The 20,372-nt window shown below is 42.3% G+C and overlaps 2 protein-coding genes across 2 annotated transcripts; both read right to left on the reverse strand.

The window, feature by feature from the left end:
- Positions 1–14,252: 14,252 nt before the first annotated feature.
- On the reverse strand, positions 14,253–14,732 carry Tmem239 (transmembrane protein 239). The gene has a single exon (XM_076848991.2). The coding sequence runs from the start codon at positions 14,706–14,708 to the stop codon at positions 14,253–14,255; it is 456 nt and encodes a 151-aa protein (XP_076705106.1). The 5' UTR covers positions 14,709–14,732.
- A 728-nt stretch (positions 14,733–15,460) lies between these two features.
- On the reverse strand, positions 15,461–16,058 carry C3H20orf141 (chromosome 3 C20orf141 homolog). The gene is made up of 2 exons (XM_076848993.2): positions 15,793–16,058; positions 15,461–15,698 (listed from the first exon to the last, which is right to left on the reverse strand). Exons 1-2 carry the CDS (start codon positions 16,056–16,058, stop codon positions 15,461–15,463), a joined length of 504 nt encoding a protein of 167 aa, XP_076705108.1.
- Positions 16,059–20,372: the final 4,314 nt, after the last annotated feature.

The following is a 20,372-nucleotide window of genomic DNA, read 5'->3' on the forward strand; positions in this document are numbered from 1 at the left end:
CGGTCTTAAGAGTTGGTGAGGTTGCCTTTCACTTTCTTTGATATTGGAAATTTGGCCACACTATTTAGAAATCACTGAATGTGCTCTTCTGCTGTCTAACACATTCATGTCTATCTTTACTAGAACACATAAATTTAGCAAAGATTTTGGAGAGGTCTCATTGTCAGCAGCAATTTGGGCCTGAGAAAAACCAAGGGCTAAAATTTTGAATCTGGCTAATTCTTACCTAATCTTCCAGTTGCATGTAATCATGTATATATTCAATATTCATCTATACCTGGAGGTAGATAACTTTATCTGGCATAATTCTTAGCCCATGGTGGTACTCAGTAAGTGTTTAGAACTAAACCAGAACCTCCCAAATCCAAGTGGGAGACCAATTAGAAACTCACTATTTACTTGATGTATTGTGCAGTGGGAACAAATTAAATGAAGACCAACTTTTGGTTGTGGAATCGAAAGAAGAAATCCAACGTGGTTGCGGGACCAGAGTACTAGTGTAGAGGGTTAGTAGCAAACCACGTGGAAGTTAAGAAAAGCAGAGAGAGGTACAAGAGTTCAGCTTTGACAAGTGATCCTGACCCTTGGATTCTGATCCTACAAAGAGCATTAGCAGTGGAATGTTGGGCTGAAGTGGCAGGAAGTGTCCAGGATGGAACATGGCAGTGGTCTAATGAGTGATGTAGTGGCAGAAAAAAATGAAGATCCCTTAAATAAGTAGAATGGAGGGAGGGCATGGCACATGATTATTGCACTTCCCATTCTTATTAATGAATCCTTTGAAAAGGACGTTAATGTCTAACACAAAAGGAGATAAATAGTAGATCATAAAATTGTTGATTCTGGCTAGCAATCTACTAGACTAAATGGAAGCAAAAGGAAGTGATTAACATATTGGTGCTGAGGAACAGGTACAGGCAACCCAAGTTGATAAAACCCTTTAGAATAGCAGTCTTGGTACCAACCCAGTGCCTGAAACAAATAATTTTGAATTTCGTTGGCATAAACAACAAAGGGCACGTAACAAAAATGAATTTTTTAAAGAGATATGAATAGATAATTTTCTTTGCAGAAAAATAAGTTTTTTTCCTTAGCAAAACCCATCCTGGAGTAGCCCTTCAACTGCATCTACTTTTCCCAGTTCCTTGCCACTGCTTTATGCCTTTCTTTCCCAAAACCCTTTCTTGTGTCCAGACACTTTCGCACCTTTAATTCTGGAGGTTCTGACTGTTGCTAGAGAGTAGTGTGAACCTGGATTGATTTGCAGGATAAAAACAATGTGAGCTGTCCAGGCTTGCTGAGCCTTCTCTGTTGCTTGCCATATTGTTCTCCAGGAATTCCCTGTTACCTCTCCTATTCAGTCATTCCAGGGTTTTCCCACTTGCTTCTGGAACTCCATCCTGACTCTGGAATTCTCACTCTGTAAGCAATCTTGAGACTCTTCCACGTGCTCAACCTCCCCTGCATTCTACCTCTTTCACTTCTACCCCATTTTGCAATGTGAATTACTTTATATCTATGTCCTGACCCTTTTTAGCCTTAATTTTTTCACTTTTAAAATTAAAATGTGTTGAAATATCCTATTCTCTTTAAATTTGAATTTTATCATAAGAGAATAAAGACATTATTTTCAACTTGTTGTCATATAAACATGTAGTATAAAGCACCTGTAAAAATTTGGCTCCTCTATTACAGATTTTATTCAATCATGACTGGGTAACAAGAAACTTAAAAATAGATTTATACACGCTATCATTTGCATTTAAATTATTTCCTGGCTTTTATTTTGAGATGCAAAAATAATGGAAATCTTATGTTGCCCCAGTATGTAGGCCCATTATTGGCTCTGAACAGAATTCAAACTGTGTTGTCTCAGAAACCATGATTGACCATTAACAAGTCATTCAGTAAGACAGTCTTGCATTGTCTCCTCATGGAATCTTGTTTTGTTTTTTGAATCTTGGTTTTCAAAGAATTAGATCCATTCCTTTGCCATACCAAGATATTCTAAAAGAAGCAAAAAAAGTTTGATATCAAACTTTATTTTCCAGAGGGGAAATATTTTTTTTAAGAAAAGTTAAAACTAGTACGATTGCTTTTTTCAAAACATTTGATCTAAAATGGAAGTTTTCCAACAAAAGTAGATAACTTGCCTTCTGTTACATTATTCAGTTTGTGGCATAGGTTTTGTGTTCAGTTTGTGTTTAGTTCATATGTCAGATACATCTAAGACATGCTCTAATGAAAGATAAACTCTGATTGCAAGTAAATGCACCTATTCTTTTTTTTTAAGTCAGCTTTATCAAAGTGTAGTTTATATACAATAAACTGCACATATTTAAAGTGTAGAGTTTGATAATGTATACATCTGTGAAACTATCATCCCAATCAAGATAATCTTTCTCTCTCTTTTTTTTTTTTTTTTTTTTTTTAATTATACTGGGGACTTTACCCCGAAGCTACAGCCCAGCTCTTTTTACTTTTTTATTTTGAGACAGAGTCTTGCTAAATTGTTTAGGGGCCTGCTAAGATGCTGAGGCTGGCCTCAAACTTTCAATCCTCCCCCAAGCTGCTGGGATTACAGGTGGGCACCACCACACCAGCCTAAAATGATCAGATTTATCCTTCTACTTCTTAATAATTTCTCCCTCTTACCCCTCCTACAATTTCCTTGCATTCTCTTGCTCTTGTCCCCAAGCAACCATTATACTGATCTGCTTTCTGTTATTGCAGACCAATTTGCATTTTATAGAATTTTTGTAAGTGGAATCATTCAAAAGGTACTCTCTTATAATCTGGCATCTTTCAGCCTAATGAAATGGGATTTAAAAATTGTTCAAGTTTTTAAAATTTTTATTGTGTACTTGTAAAATATTTGTAACACATGAAAGTTATGAAATTCTAAACTGAAGGAAACCATGTGAATCTGAAAGACAGATGTTATCAGAATGGGCTGTCTTCCTGTGTATTCCTCATCTTACTCTGCACTCAGATTCCCAAACAAAGGTATGTGGAATTGCTGTTCGTAACCATTTTCAACTGGATCCTGATTTAAAAGGAATTGCTTCTAAATTTCCACTCTTAAAAATTATGATATTGTTATAGGTTTTTTACAAGTAATCTTTATTCAGTTAAGAAAATCCCTTTCCAGTAGCTGGGGATACGCTCAGTGGTAGAGTTCTTGCTTAACATACATGAGGTCCTAGGTTTGATCCCCAGTACTAGAAAGAAAAAAAGTCCATTCTTAGTTTACTAACAGTTTTGATCATGAATGGATATCAGATGATAAAACTGCTTTTTATTATTATGAGGACTAATTGGTTATTCTGCTCTGTTCTGTTTATACAGTGAATTCTATTTTTGTTTCTTTTATTAAATCATTTTTATGTTTTCATATTAAACTACTCTTATTTTGTGGGGGGAAAAACCCTGATTCCTTGTTAATTGACATAATTCACATACAATATATTGTACAAATCTTTTTTTGTGGGGGTGGGTGCGATTACTAAGGATTGAACTCAGGGGCACTCAACCACTCAGCCACATCCCCAGCCTTATTTTTTTTAAATTTTATTTAAAAATATATATATGGTTGTAGATGGACATGCCAGGGTCCTGCCCTAGCGGGGTCCAGGGAGTCCTGAAGGATGAGTGGCGTCGTCGGCGAAAAGATGAGACAGGAGTCGTTCTGTTCGAGCAATCTCCAGAGAGAGAGCTAATGCAGCTTTCTCTGGGTCATCTTTTATTACAATTTTTCTCATTATTATAGATTCAGAATACGTCATTGATTATATAATTTAAAACTTTGCCAAGACATGACATTTCCTTAACCATGATTGGGGGTACAAAAAAATGTAACATTAATTTACATTTTTCCAGGATATGTCCTTCAGTTATATAATTATTAAAAGTACAGAATCATTAATAAAATACGTCACTAATTTACATTTTTTTACATCTTTTTTCAGATTTTCCCAAGATTTACTATTTTTCCCAAGATATGTTATTTTCTTATTAACTAATGCCAAGCTACGTAACCAGACTCTAAGTCTCCTAACCAATCATTAACCTAAAGTATACTTGTACTTTATTTCTAATCTAAAATTCCCATCTAAAAAAGTCCCTTTAAATCTTATATTTAAAATATCCTAAAGTTTATAAATCATTCTTAAAACATATCGGAAACCTATACAACTAAAAACTTAAAAATTTCTAAACTTAAGAATCTAAATAAAATAATATTTCTAACATTATTCTAAAACTGTGTCTTATAAAGCTATTTTAATTAATTCCTAAATTTATTCTCATAAAACTGGTTGAGCTGCTTTCTCAAAGAGTTTCTTTGTTTCTCAGTCAGGGTGCACTAGTTCTCATATCTTTATAATCTTTCTCAATAGAAAGTAAGTTCTAAACATCAATCCACTTTCCACCAATATTAACTATGCTCATCATATATCCCTATGTAAAGTAAGAAAGAGTTTATAAAAAGAGAAAAATACATATTTATATGTTTTAACTTTCCTAAATGTAAAAATGAGACTACATGTGGTGAACTTTGTAAAATAAGCATACTGATTAGGTTTTCTAAGAGGGCGGAAATATGGGCTTGGGTTCTAGTTGATTTAATCAATGTGGTGCCTAAAATTCTCATGACCTTTCAAAGGATGATTGTTGTCCGTTATCAGGCTTGTCCACAATGTACTGAGATAGAAGAACAGCCTTCTACTTTGTCCTTGATATGCTGAGGGGTAGTAGAACAGCCTCCAAGGCATGAACTACCTGTTATGGTCTAGCCATCTGAAATTTAATTTGTTTGGCATTTAACATACTCATGCCTCCTGTCAGAAACATAAGCATGAAAATGAAAAATCCCAATTACATAAAAAAGGGTCTCATGGTTTCGGTTACCCACCAACCAGCGTGGCTTTGCCAGCATCCATCCTCACTGTGACCCTGTCAAGACAGTGGGAGAGTGGCTTTGCCAACACTTTTTCTCACTGTGACCCTGTCAAGACAGTGAGTGGGGGATCGCCTTCACCATGGACACAATACCTTTATTTTTATTTATTTATTTTTATGTGGTGCAGAGGATTGAACTCAGTGCCTCACACATGCTAGACAAGCACTTTACCTCTAAGCCACAACCCTAGCCCAGTTGCACAAATCTAGAGAGTATAACTCAGTTTTTTACAAATGTGAGTCCATGTAACCACAACCCAGGTCAAGATGTAGAACTTTTCCACAGTCCCGGAAATTTCCCATTGTGCCCCTTCTCATTAAATACCTCCCCCAAAAGGTGTGTGCACATGTATGTGTGATATGGGGGATCAAACCCTGTGCCTCACATATACTGGGAAGCACTCTACCACTGAGCTACATCCCCAGCTCTTTTTATACTTTATTTTGAGACAGGTCTCCCTAAATTGCCCATGCTGGCTTTGAACTTGAAATCTCCTGTCTTAGCCTCCTGAGTAGCTGGGATTACAGATAGGAGCCACCATACCTGCTTTATAAATTAGCCTGTTCTTGAAATTATAAGGAACAAAATCATAAAATGCTCTCCTGTGTCTGGATTCTCCCCAATTTACATCTGTGAGATTTATCCAGGTTATCAGTAATTTATGACTTTTTATTAGTGTGTACTATCCTATCAGATAGACAATAATTTATCCGTGGATAGACACAATTTATTCTGTGGATAGACATTTGGACTCTTTTCAGGTTTGGGTTACCATGAATAAAGCATCTATGAACACTTTTGTTTAAGGTTTTTGGTAGACAGATGTACTTGTTTCTTAGGTGGAACTGTTGGGTCATAAAGTATGTATCTATTCAACTTTAGTAAATGCTCCCTAATAATCTCCAAAGTGAATATACCAATTTCTACTCCATGTACACTGTTTTTTTTTCTCACCCTGTCCACCTAATTTGTTTATAGTTTCTATTCTCTCCTGATTTCATCAGACATAATATTTGCATTTTTTCTCATTTTCATCTTTACTTGGGTGATTTCCAAGATGGAAAACTATCATCATTACTCTACCACCTTCAAACTGTATAACTTCCTTTTTAAAACTAGGAATGCAAGTTTGGTTTAACATTTAAAAATAGCTAATGTAATTCACATCAAACTAAAAATTTTAAAACATAGTAATTTCAATAGATATAGAAAAGACATTTTATAAAATTCAGTATCCATTCCTGATAAAAACTTTCAGCAAACTAGGAATAGAAGGAATTATTCTCACCTTGATAGAAGGCATCAATGCCACAAAAAAACTTACAGCTAACATCATACCTAATGTCAGAAAAAAAAGGAATACTTTCCCCTAAGATCAGAAACAAGTCTGTCTACTTCTACCATTTCTATTCAATGTGTACTGGGTGTCCCAGCCATTACAATAACACAAGAAATAAAAAGCACACAGACTAGGGAACACGAAGTAAAATTTATTAGCAGATAACAGGATTGTCTATATAGACCTTATATTCATGTATTCATGGTCATGGTTATGATACAGGGTCAGTATACAAAAATCAGTTGTGTTTCTCTGTACTAGAAATGAGCAGGAACAGAATTTTTAAAAAATACCATTTACATGGGCCAAGGACTTGAACAGAAACTTCTCAGAAGAGGATATACAATCAATCCACAAATACATGAAAAAATGCTCACCATCTCTAGCAATCAGAGAAATGCAAATTAAAACTAAGATACCATCTCACTCCAATAAGAATGGCAGCCATTATGAAGTCAAACAACAATAAGTGCTGGCGAGGGTGCGGGAAAAAGGTACACTCACATTGCTGGTGGGACTGCAAATTGGTGCAGCCAATTTGGAAAGCAGTATGGAGATTCCTTGGAAAGCTGGGAATGGAACCACCATTTGACCCAGCTATTCCCCTTCTTGGACTATACCCAAAAGACCTAAAAAGAGTATACTACAGGGACACAGCCACATCAATGTTTATAGCAGCACAATTCACAACAGCTAGAATGTGGAACCAACCTAGATGCCCTTCAATAGATGAATGGATTAAAAAAAATGTGGCATTTATACACAATGGAATATTACTCAGCGCTAAAAAATAACAAGATCATTTGCAGGCAAATGGATGGCATTAGAGCAGATTATGCTAAGTGAAGTTAGCCGATCCCTAAAAATCAAATGTGGAATGTCTTCTCTAATATAAGGGGGGTGACTCAAAATGGGATAGGGAGGAAGAGCATGAGAAGAATACTACCACTAAATAGGGAAGAGAGGTGGGAGGGAAAAAGAGGGAGAAAGGGAGTTGCACAGAAGATGGAAGGAGAACCTCATTGTTATACAGAATACATATATGATGTTATAATGAGAAAAAGAAAAAAAAGTGTCACATTAGATTGGATAGAGAGAAATGATGGGAGGGGAGGGGAGGAGTAGGGAGGATAGGAAGGGCAGCAGAATAGCGTAGACAATATGAATGATGTATGTACATTCCATGTATGTATTATATGTCAAAATATATTCTGTCATGTATGACTAAAATAAATAAATAAATAAAGACTAAGCATCAGGGGGGAAAATAAATAAATAATACCATTTACAATGATAAAAATAAGCATTTCGGGTAAATATGACTAAAGATAAAAGTATTGCTAAGATGGTGGCTGGGATTGTGGCTCAGTAGTAAAGCACTTTCCTGGCATATGTGAGGCACTGGGTTCAATTCTCATTACCACATATAAATAAATGAATAAAATAAAGCCCATTAACAACTAAAAATACATATAAAAATTTTGAAAAAAGAATTCACTTAGGGCTGGGGTTGTGGCTCAGTGGTATAGTGCTCACCTAGCATGCACAAGGCACCCGCTTCGATCCTCAGCACCACATAAATGTAAAATAAAGATATTGTATCCACCTAAAGCTTATGAATAAATATTTAAAATATAGTTAAAAAAGAATTCACTTAAAAAATATTGCTGAGATAAATTCAAGAAGATCTCAATAAGTGGAGATGTACCTTGCCAAGAGGTCAGATAGGAGTCAGACCTTAAAATGTTGATTTTTCTCCAAATTTAAACACACACACACACACACACACACACAATACAAGCACAATAAAAATCCCAACAGTTTTGTAGAAACTAATCTGATTCTAAAACTTCTAGAAACATAAAGGATCTAGAAGAGCCAATATAATTTAGATAAGAACAAGTTGGACTAACACTACCTGATTTCAAGGCTTATAAAATTACAGGCAGAGGTTGTGGTATTGGCATAAAGACTAAAAGATCAATAGCACAAAATCCAGAAATATATCCACACACATATGGACAAGTCAGTTTTAATGAAGGTACAAAGGCAACTTAATGGAGAAAGGATAGTCTTCAATAAGTAGGCTGCAACCACTATATCTTCACATAAGGAAAAAACTACTCTCAATTCATAGCTCCCACCATATACAAATATTAACTCAAAATAGACAACATATCTAGATGTAAAACTAAAAGTATATACCTAGAAGAAAGAATAAAGGAAAATTGTTGTGACCTGGAATTAGGCAAAGTTTACCTAGATATGACACCAAAAGCGGAATTCATAAAAGAAAAAATTGCACATCATTAAAATTAAAAACTTCTTGGAGAAAGTATTTTTAAGTCCTGTCTGATAATGAATTTGTATCCAGGAAAAAAAATCTCAAAGTCCAATAAAAGGTCAGACACTTAAGGAAAGAGAATAAATGGATTGCAAATATGCACATTAAAATGTTAAACATTAAGCATTAGAGAAATGCAAATTAAAGCCATAATGAGATACTGTCCACCTGTTGGAATGCCTGATATTAAGAAGATTAACCATACCATGTTGGCCAAGATATGGAGGAACTAGATTTCCTCCAGGGGGCGCGCCTTGCCGATGTGGGAAGGTGAAACAGTGCAAACACTTGGGAAAACCATTTGGCAGTGTCTTAAAAAGTTAAACATACAACTACCATACGATCCAAATATTTCATTCTTAGGTTTTTTTACCCAAGAAAAATTAAAACATGTTTACAAAAAGATACAACAATGTATCTTTTTATTATACATGAATGTTCATGGGTTTTGGGGTTTTTTTTGGTCACAGCCAAAAGCTGAAAAAAAAAAAAAATCAATGTCTATCAACAGAGGAATGGATAAATAAATGTTGGTTTACCATACAGAGGAATACTACTCTGCTATAAAAAAAAACTGAACTATTGATACATACAAGAAATGGATGAATTTCTCATTTTATATTTTGGGTTAGACATTTGAAGGTAGTATAGACCAGAAAATATAGTAGAAACAACAGATAATCAAGTTTTAAATTATTTATTTTTTTAATTAAACCCAGGGTATCACACCTTATTCAAGCTGTCTACTACTGAGCCCCAACCCCAGCTTTCAAGTTCTTTTATTGTTAAGATGGAAAATATTCAAAAGGCAAGGAATCAGTATTAAGAAAGCAAGGAAATTTGCAAAATATAAATGGAAACCTTTGCTGAGCAGAAAAGAAAAAAATGACTTGTCCAAAATTAGGTGCTTCCAGACCCTGACAGAACCTTAAGAAAAACATCCCTTTATCCCAGGAGCAATGGGATCATATCAGACCATGACTGGGACAAGAGTAGGAGACAAATCAACAGGTTACATTGGTGCTATTCCTTCCCCAGATTCTCATGAGTCTCTGGCTTCATTGCCTCTGGTTGTCTGGAGGGGGGACCCAAGCTGGACACTTAGGGAAAGAGATAAGGCGGCAACGAAGCTGTCACTGTTATGACAGTGGGTCCCAGATACCCTTCCATCGTCCTGGGCCCTGTCTCCTCACTCCCAATGGTGTCCAAGTCTGTGGGACCTGCATCTCTTCCTCCCTCTTTCTCCCACCCCAACCAAGCCCAATCTTGCACTGTCAACTCCAAAGATTTCCTCTAGAGGGCGCACCTTGCCGATGCTCCAGGGCACTAGCACCTTCCTGGCTACCTAAGGCCCTCCAATCCTGGATCTGTCATGGGATTTCCTTCCCAGTCTCAGGCCCTCACCATCCCGGATATGCCCCACAGTCAAATTCCAGCCTGGACACCTGCCATCCATCATGCACCTGAGCCTTGGAAAGGAGCAGTGCCGCCCTCCGTGCCCCGCACCTCGCAGCTGGGCTCAAGCGTCCCATGCTGCGCAGGGATTCCCCACCGCGACTTTCCCCCAGCCTCAAGTTAGCCACCGTTTGACTAGGCGCTCCAGTTGCCTTCGTGCCATCCCCTAACCCTGTCCCGCTCCCCCCCCCCGCCCCCGCAACCGGATGCGATCCTTTCACTCCCCCGCACAGCTGTGCCTGCCTGCCCGGTCCCGATCCTGGGGCATCCTCGCAGGGCTGTGCAGGCTGCCTCCCGCTCCCAGATAACACCATCTCCTTCCTTCCTGAGGCCTCTGACTGCTGGATCTGATGAGCCGCTCATCCCACTCCCAGTTTCGCTCAGCCCCAACCACCCACAAGTCTGAAGGAAAATGCTCCCTTCCTGGCTTCCTGCGGCCAGCCCTTGGAAGTTCCCCGGGGCTGCACAGTTTCCTCTTTCCTAGGGCCCCCTTCCTTCCCCAGGTGGGCCATTGATGATCCAACTCAAGGGATGCACCCTAGCAAGCACTCCCTAACGAAGCCCTATAGGGCCTTGCCTCATTCTAGCTGCGCCTTCTCCTTGCAGCCTCTTCTTAGCGCGGAGGGAAGCCCTACGGGGCACATCCCGCCCGCCACCTGCTCCTTGGAACCCCCAAGGGTATGTGGGTCCAGTCAAAGACCCGCACTTACTTGACTGCCAGTGCCCTCGCGGATGACCCCTCCTCCACTCGGTTTCCTAATACCCTGTCACGCCAGGCCAAAACGTGGCTGGATCCCGCCCTCACTCCGCCCGCATCAGAGCAGGCTGCGGGGGAGGGCCCAGAGACCGGGTGATGAAGTAGAGCAGGACAAGCAAAGATACCCGCCCAGCCACCCAGGTCACACAGGTCAGTAGGACAGTTCTTTCTTGGTCCATACTGGAAAAGCTTAGAACTTTTTCATTCCAGCGTGTCTATTGCATTTTTAAGCCTTTTGACTCTAACTGGATGACTATGTCTACATTAAAAGGAATTTCAGGAATTGTGTTGACATCATCATTTTTCTTCTCTGCAAGGTCTTTCATTTTATTATCTTTTACCTCTTTCACCCCATTCCTATTTTCCTGCCCCTGTGATCCATGCCATTTTGGTTATCTTTTGTTTTTATGTATTCTTGTGAAATATATACATGTATGTAAGTGTGTGTGTGTGTGTGTGGGTGTGTGTGTGTATACATGCACATACATATATATACACATACATATACATAGTTTTACTGGCATATGTTTTAAGTTCATGCAGAGGAATTGTTATTGTGTCTCATTTGGTTTCTTTTCATGAGTCCTAAGATTTTAATACTAATCTATGTTGCCGCCTCTCCTTGGCCCATATTTATCCTTTCCATCTTCCTGCTCCCACCAAGAGCGGTGCAGTAATATCCTCAAACATATCCCCTTATACAGCATTTCTCAAACATTCATGCACACAAGTATCACCTGGGAATCTCATTAAAATGCAGTTTCTGATTCAGTAGGTGAGGCCTGAGACTTTGCATTTCTCAAAAGCTTCCAGGGGATGTTTATACTGCTGGCCCTGCCACAATTTGAAGAGCAAGGCCCTTGTGGACTTTTGTGAGAATTTATTTGGGGCTGCTGGGTCATAAGGTATGTGTTGGTCTAATTTAGTTAAGTATTACCCTTCTGCTCTCCAGTCTGGCTGCACCAGGGAAGGAGGATGGAAGGTATATATCTGTGTGGGGAAAAGGCTTTTTTTCTTGTTCCTGCCCACATCCCCACCCCCTGTGCATCTAGCATGGGTCCAAACCTCTTTTCTCCTTTGATTGGAATGGCCCCAAGTGTCCAGAGAGATGTCCCTGGATAGTAAGGCATAGCAAGTCAAAGATGAACAGGCCAGGCATCCTAGGGTCCATCCCCACCACATAGATACAGAAGAGTCAGGCCCACCAGACATCAACTGGTTTGATTTATAACCTCCATAGCCTTGGGTTTTATCTCTAGCAGGAAATTTTGAGAACAAGGGAAGCTGCAGAGTCTTCAGTTCGTTTTTTGTGTTCCCTCTATCCTGTATGGCCTTTCCCTTTAGTAGTGTTTGTGGGGTTTGGGACTCAAAAGTCCTGACTTTCCCACTGGCAATCAGCCATCCTGAGTCTGACTTCTCACTAGGTGGGATAGTCATGATACAGCTCTAGGTTGTGATACTAGGAGTTGGTCCAAGCACTTTCCCCACATTCCGGGAGCTCCACAGAAGCCCTAAGACAAGTGCCCTTGCCTTGTTTTATCCTTAAGAAAAGTGAAGTTCAAGAAGGCTTATTAATTGCCACCAATGCCAGTGACAGTGCTCAGATTTAAGCCTAGCCCCAGCAAAGTACATCATGCTAATCATAAAGCTAAGCCACCTCCATATCCCACCTTGCCCTCGCTACCAGGTCATGTTTCGGGGAAAACTACAGAGAAATGGAAAGGACTGGTTCTTGGGTTTCAGACACTGAAGCTGAAGGCATCTGCACAAAGCTATAGCACGTGGATTTGGGGAAAATGATCCAGGGTTCCAGGGGCTGGTTAGTCCCCGGGGCATGAGTATTTCTGTGGCAGGAGACAGGTGATCTTGGGTTTAGGGCTTCAGGAGCAAGGATTTTAGGGTTAGCTGTAAAGTAGGAGCCAGGTCTTGGCAGGAGTTGGGGAGGATCAGGGACTGAGTGGGAGTTAGGTGGGCAGGTCCCAGCTGTGGGTAATTTTCTTTCATATACTTTTTTTGGTAATAACTTATTACCCAGTGTGTGTTTGGAAGAGTCAACAGATGTGCAAATGGCCAGAATCTGGAGCATCAAGTGACACCACTTTGCAAAACCTTTCTGGGCTGTGAGCAGCTTGCTGAATCAGTTTAGGAAATGCCTGAACTGTTTTCTCCCCATTCACACAGCCATGTGAGCATTTTCTGGCACCAAGCCCCAGTACCAAGCATTTCACAATCATAAGAGTTCAACATCTGCAAATTTTGAGATTTCATGGCACATGACTTTTTACATCTTGTCTACACCATTCATCCTCTATTTCCCATATCAGAGCCAAAATTTTATATATGACAAAGCATTTCTCTGAAAGCCTAGGGAGGCTTCCTGCTTTCTTATCAGTCTTCTGGTCAAAAGACTTCCAGAATGTTCCCTTTTTTTTTTTTTTTTTGCCTTTACAAAGTATTTTGCAAGCAGACATTACCTTTGACAACAACCTTGTGACAGGCTTGAGTCAACCCTGAGACTCAAAAGAATTGACCAAAACCACACATTGTGTAAGTGACTGCAATGGGACTTGCTTGTTTTTCTGTAACAGTCACATAGACTCTTAAAAGAATGCATAGGTAAGGGCTGGCATGTAGCTTGATATTGGAGAGCGTGCTTAACATACATAAAATTTTGTGTCCCATCTCCAGCACCACAAGAAAGGGGTGGGGGAGGAAGGAAGGAAAGAAGGAAGGAAGGGAGGGAGGGGGAAGGAAGGGAGGGAGGGAGGGAGGGAGAGAAAGTAAAACTCACTACTCTGGTTGGCCCATTTTCCATATTTGGTGGTATAAACTGAGGCAAAAAGTAGGAAGAATAGAGAGCAGGAATGCCTGGGCATAAAGCTCTGGAAGGTGAGCAGGGCTTCTGGTCAGCCCTCTCCTGTGTAGGTTTCTATCAGTGGAGCCCTTTCTAGAGCCTGTGATCCTCCTGAAAGTGGAAAAGGGGACTGGTGGGGGCAATGGCAAGTCCAGGGGTACCTAATTACTTCAGAAAGTGTGAATCTGAGACAGCTGAGCAGCTGAGACAAAAAGATGCTTCTAGTTGCCAAGGCAACCCCAGCGATGTTACCACATCCACATGGGTGCTCTCAGTGACTTGACCAAGCTCTGCCCTTGGCCAAGCCATCTGTCCTGCCTCCTCAAAGCCTGGCCCTCACACCAGGTACCTGCAGCAGCAGCCTGAGGAAGGTGCAAGAGGCCAGGCCAATCTACCTGTTGGCTCCAGTCACACCACACAGCTTTGACTTGTGTTGAGACTGGAGTCTGGGGCCTGCTGAGGTCCCTCTGCCCTCCCTCTCCCCAGGGCTCACGCCCTAGGTCAGGGCTCAACAGACACAGGCAGCGGAATGGGGATGCCCTTCTATTGGTCCAAGTCCTGAGCACGGCCTGGGTGAGTCATGGAGGTGAGGAGGCCCACGAGGCTCAGCAGTGTGGAGAAGAGCAGCAGGAAGGAGGCCGTGAAGAGCAAGGCAGGCAGGGCACTTAGCACCAGCAGCAGGATGGCCGGCAGCAGATGGCGCCACATGGCAGCCACCACAGGCCAGAGGGAGCTGAGCAGGTGGGTACCGGTGGTGAAGAGTGCGTGGCACAGCATCAGAGCCAGCAGCAGGTAGAGTATCCCCTCCAGACCCCACAGCACGCGCTGCAGGGGTTGCCGCAAACCTGATGTGGTCCACCACTGGGCCCAGCTCTGGGGCACGTGGCATACCCACCAGCGCACCCAGCCCTGCCGGGTGACCCAGACCGACCAGGGGACCGCCCGCTGCGGCCCCTCGCCGGCCCCGATGGGATCCGTCTCCACTCGTGGCTGCTGCATCACGGCTGGTGCACCTGTGGATAGGGCCAGGCCAGCTGCAGGAGCAGCCCTGGAGATGCTTGGGACCTCAGGGCAGGTGGGAGTGCATGGGACAGGGAGGCATCAATGTGGGCAGGGTAGGGTTTTTGAACAGGTCTTACCTTTGGATAGAGCCACCTAAGTCATGTTGCTTCCTGCTGCACCCAGGACAGGCTGGCCGCCAATCCGAGCCCCAACTCTTACCCTCCCCCACCTCCCCAGAGGAGCCCCATTGTGACCCGGGCTGGGGTGGGGTCTGGCCAAGATAGGAGTCATTGTAGAGTCCCTCTCTATGGACTCTCCTGGCTAGCAGGGGGCCCTGGGGAGTCCAACAGAGGTAGTTTCTCAGACTTTCTTGAGGGAAGCCCTTCTCATCCCTGCCCCTTCTCTTATGATTGATACCAGCCCACCCTACTCTCTTGCAAGTTTTCCTCTCTGGACCCTCATTTTCTAGAACCACAGAGGAGGCCAGAATGGCTGTCCCCAACCTGCAGGCCCTGAGAAGCCTGACATTTCCTGCCTGGAGCCCCCTGCTTCATATCCTGCCTTTTCTTACTGGTCCCAAGCCCCACACCCAGCCTGTCCATATTGTGGAGCCACAGATCCTTTGAGATTCAGGCTAAGAATAAAGAAGTGTTCTCCCCCACACCTAGCCAAGGATGGAGGAAAGGAGGCCTCAAGAAGCAGGATGACCAGTGTATTTTTGGAGGGCACTCAGTATTTTGGGAGAGCTGTCAAGCCCAAGGATGGAGGCAGAAAGCCACACCCAGCAGGGCCAAGGGCATGCCTCGGGCTCCCAGGAGCAGCCCCAGGCCCAGGCCCAGCAGGAGTAGTGCGTCTTGGAGGCTGAGTTGTCCCGGGATTGCCCCCGTTGGGAGGAGAGGAGCCACTTGCTGTCCTGGACCCTCACCAGCCCCTTGACTCTGGCCCCTTGTGAGAAGTCTGTGTTGCGGTATGGTGGGATCTGAGGGCCTGTGGAGAGAAAGAGAAAGCAGCTGCGCTTAGGGAAGTCAGCCACTTGCCCACCTGCGTACAACACCCATCTACCAGGCTGCTGCCCACTTACCTGTGGAGCAGGTCAAAGGTGAGGAAGCTGACCAGTAGCAGCAGCAGCAGCAGGGCTGGGCCAGCCGAGCAAAAGATTGCTCGAATTGTCAGCCCTAGCGCCCCCAGCCCCAGGACACTGTCCAGGAGCTGGGCCTGGCTAGGGTGCCAGGGGGACACACATGGATGGACTGGACTTCCCAATCCCTCCCCAGCACCTAGGCCCTTGGAAGGGAGTGGATTCAGATCTACAAGGGCTTTGGTCCTGGGTAAGCAGAGTCGGGTCATGGAGGAGTTGGAGGTGATGGGAAGAGCTAATGCTGGAAGCGGGGAGGAGGAGTGGAGAGGAAGAGGGGGTAGGTCTCTAGCAGATCCTCAAGTGTGAGCTCAGAGTATAGGGAATTGGCTCCTGGGTATCTTCCCCTCCCCACCCTACCCACCCACTAACCCTTCTCACCTCCTCCCACTTTGATCAGCCATTCTAGGACTGAACAGCTGGGGCATTGTGACCTGTTACCAGGTAGGACCCTGGGAGAGGGAGGGGGCTACAGCTGGTCTGGCCTCATAAGCTCTAGTGGCCTAGTTTAGCCAGCAAGCGGGTGAGTTCTGAGAACTAAGACTCATCCTCTTGCCTCTGCTCACTCTTTGTCCTAGGGCCCTCCCGTGGGATCTGGGTTGTCTGGAAGGCACTCTAACACTGATTGGGCAGCTGTCCAAGGGAGGAGGGGCTGCTTTCTTCTTCCTGTGAGTTCCCAGAACTGTTTGTCAAGGCAGGAGTGAGCAAGCCATTCAGTCTCTGTGTCCCCATCTCTCTTCCCTGAGAGTGAGGTGTGGGTGGGGTTTTCCAGAACTGCATCCCTGGAATGCAGGATACAACCTAGGTCTTCTGGGGCTGGGATCTCAGGTGACCTGCCAAATGGGGATGGGACAGGAGGGGGCCTTTTAGGTGTCCTCTAAGCACTACAGTTTAGGGGATGTTATGGATGCTGGGGCTCCAGAAATGGGACAGGGGCTATATACTTAAGAGAACTACAGATTGCAGACACCAAATTGCAGGTTAAGTTTACCCTCTGATATTTAAATTAAGGAAGATGAACATGTAATGATGGGCCTGTTCACCTAGAAGAGAAACAAATCTCCACTGATAATCTGTAAATGGATAGTGTGTGTTCCACAACATCGTGGTATAGTGACTTAAAAGGAAAGAGTAGAAATGAGTCATTGTCCCCATATCTTACTTCAAAGGAAAAGTGATGGGGGTAGGGGCAAGGAAGACAGTGACCATACAGCCTCTAAGAAGAGGAAAGAGATAAAAAGGATCAGGATCATCCAACAGGCTTGGCAGAACATAGAGTCAAGACCACTAGCCCTTGGGACCATCCACCAATTTCTCTTGCTCTGGCTCTTTTTATCTAGCAACTGGACTTTTGAAATATATTTGTCTATAAGGGGATCAGGTATAACAGGGGATAGGGTATATATATAACAGAGGATAGAGTATAAGGGAGAATCCTAGCTCCCCCCCCCCCGTAAGTTCCAATTGTCATTGTAAATGAGCACATTAATATTGAGGTTTAAGATTGTCCCAAGCCAGATCAATTCTGGATGCATGCGTAAGATTTCTTTCCTGGACATACAGATCTGAGGGTAATATCCCAATGATTCCACCAAGATGAGGAAACTATATAATGCAAGAGGTTGGTGAATGGAGGGTGACTAATCCTCCTTAAAGATTTGCTGTGTGCATAGCTAAGCTACGGAACCAAACTAGGTGCCCTTCAACAGATGAATGAATAAAGAAAATGTATTGGAGGTATAATTTATATATAACTATGTGTGTGTATACATATATTTATATACACACAATGGGATATTACTCAGCTATAAAGAATTAAATTATGGCATTTGGTAGTAAATGGATAGAATTGAAGACTATTATTATTACTAGGCAAAATAAGCCAATCTCCCCAAAAACCAAAGGTCAAATGTTCTCTCTGATATGCGGATGCTAACACACAATTGGTGGGTGGTGAGGGAAGAATAGAAGTTCATTGGATTAAACAAAGGGGAATAAAGGGAAAGGATGAGAGATGGGAATAGGAAAGACAGTAGAATGAATCAGACACAATTTTTCTGTGTTCATAGATAAATATACAACCAGTGTAACTCCACATGTACAACCACAAAAATGGGAAGTTGTATTTCATGTATGTAAGATATGTCAAAATACATTCTATTGTCATGTATAACTAAAGAGATAGAATTAATGAATAAAAATTTTATATATTAAAAAAAAATTTGCTGTGTGCCAGGTGCTCTGCATACGTTTCTTAGAAAGTTCCATTGTGATTTACTCAGTTTATTTTTCTTTCTTTTTGGTAGAGGGATTGAATCCAGGGGCATTTTACCACTGAGCTACATCCCCAGCCCCCCGCCTTTTTTTTTTTTTTTTTTTGAGACAGGCTTTAACTTGCTTAGGGCCTCACTAATTTGCAGAGGCAGGACTCAAACTTGCGAAACTTGTGCCTCAATCTCCTGAGTCACTGGAATTACAGGCCTGTACCATGGGTGGGATAACAGGCATGTACCACTGCACGGAGCCAGAGTTTATTTTTCATTCAACAATCATTTATTAAGTGCCAGGTACTGTGCCTGATACTGGTCATAATTCCTAAAATCAGAGTGTACACATGATTTGCAGAGGGAGTGCTCTCAGGAGGACAACTCTGGGGAGTGAGGAAAGGGAAGCAGGACAGGGCCGGGATAAAATCTAAACCAGGATGTGGTCTTGGCTGGACTCTAACCTGACTCTGACTGCAGTTGGCTCTGCAAGGTGAATTGCACTATTGAGTTTGTCCCATGTATCTGTCCAGTCAGTCAGTGGCTGTGGCTCCTCCAAGGAGAAAAGGGGAGAGAGAAGTGGTGGCTAGGAAGTGGGTGAAGGCAGCACCTATCAGCTGAGGGCATTTGTCTGGAGAAGAGAACAGATAGCTGTGACCTAAGAGCAGCAAACACAGCAGTGGGGTGGAGCACTAGTTGGTAAAGGGGGCTGAGTGGAAAACCACCAACATATGTCAGTGGATATTATGCAGTAAAGAATTAACTCAGCAAGTCTGAATTATCTAAGTCCTCCTCATTCTAAGGAACAATTTATCTCTTTCTGGGCTCCGCAGAGGTACCCTCCAAGTTCTTGGAATATTTTGCCTAATGCAAGTGTTTTCATTTAATGGGAGTCAAAGACCATATCAGATAGTCTCTGCCAACAAATGTGATTCATTCTGGGGGATCTGGACCATGCACTCTCACTTTGGTCTCTGGAGGGGTTGAACTAAGGTCAGCCACATGGATAGCCAACTATATCTACACCATTGACCCCCAGTAAAACTCTGGGACATCAAGGCTCCAGAGTTTCCTTTTGGAAAATACTCTGTGCATGTTGTCACATGTTGCACAGGGAAAATTAATGGAATTAATTCCATTTCCATATCACAACCAGAAATTTGTGCCTGATGTTTTCTGGACCCTGCCCTACGTACCTTTTTCCATTGCAGGTTTTCATCTGTACCCTTTTTCTGTAATAAGCTGTGACCATGTGTATGACCACTTTGCTGAGTTCTTTGAGTTCTTCAACTGAACCACTGAACACAAGGGTCGTCTTGGGCCCTCCGAAAGCACTGGTGTCAGAAGTGGGATTTGCTAGGTCAACCCTGACTCACTGAAATATGGTGAAAGTATGATTTGAGAAAAGGAAGGATGAGAAGATGGGGTTGGCAAGTCTTTGATTCCTGGATGGACATTTTGATTCCTGGATATCACCCACAGTATGGAAATGCAGCTGGACTGTGATCAGTTACCAGAGGTAAAAGTTACCAATGGAACTTATTAATGCTACAGCATACTTCTGAGAAGTTAGGAAATCTCCCAGAAAAGAGAACAATAACTGAAGCTCATGAAGAAAAGAGAAAAAGTCAATAGAATCAGAGAATCAATATTTGAATAATGTTAGTCTTAGAAAATTACAATAGGAAGGATTTTTTTTCAAAAATCAAGAAACTTTTCAGAACTGAGGGACATAAGTCTTTAGGCCATATGGTCCCACCAGTTCACAGCACATGATAAAATTCAAATCAATGAGGCTTTCTACAAAGAACTTCCTAGCAGTATAAAGATCACATACATTGAACCAGAATATCAGACTTTTAAATCCTGACACTGGTAGGTAGGAGACAAAAGAAATGTCCTCAGAATTCTGAGGGGGAAATGAGGTATAATATAGGAGCATATATCTGTCAAATGATTATCAACTGGGCTGGGGATGTGGCTCAAGCAGTAACGGGCTTGCCTGGCATGCACGGGGCGCTGGGTTTGATCCTCAGCACCACATAAAAATAAAATAAAGATGTGTCCACCAAAAACTGAAAAATAAAATATTAAAAATCTCTCTCTCTCTCTCTCTCTCTCTCTCTCTCTCTCTCTCTCTCTCTCTCTCTCTCTCTCTCTCCCCTCTCCTAAAAAAATGATTATCAATTGACAGAATATTTTTAGCCATACAAGTTCTCAAAAGTTTGACTTGCATGCACCCTTTCTTAGAAAGCTACTGAA

This window comes from Callospermophilus lateralis, chromosome 3 (assembly GCF_048772815.1).
Source record: "Callospermophilus lateralis isolate mCalLat2 chromosome 3, mCalLat2.hap1, whole genome shotgun sequence".
NCBI lineage: Eukaryota > Metazoa > Chordata > Mammalia > Rodentia > Sciuridae > Callospermophilus > Callospermophilus lateralis.

Coding starts and splice junctions, on each gene's coding strand:
- Tmem239 (XM_076848991.2), bottom strand. CDS start 14,708: ATGCAGCAGCCACGAGTGGAGACGGATCCCATCGGGGCCGGCGAGGGG.
- C3H20orf141 (XM_076848993.2), bottom strand. CDS start 16,058: ATGACCCGACTCTGCTTACCCAGGACCAAAGCCCTTGTAGATCTGAAT. Junction 15,699..15,792: donor ACCTTTGACCTGCTCCACAG/GTAAGTGGGCAG, acceptor TTCTCTCCACAG/GCCCTCAGATCCCACCATAC.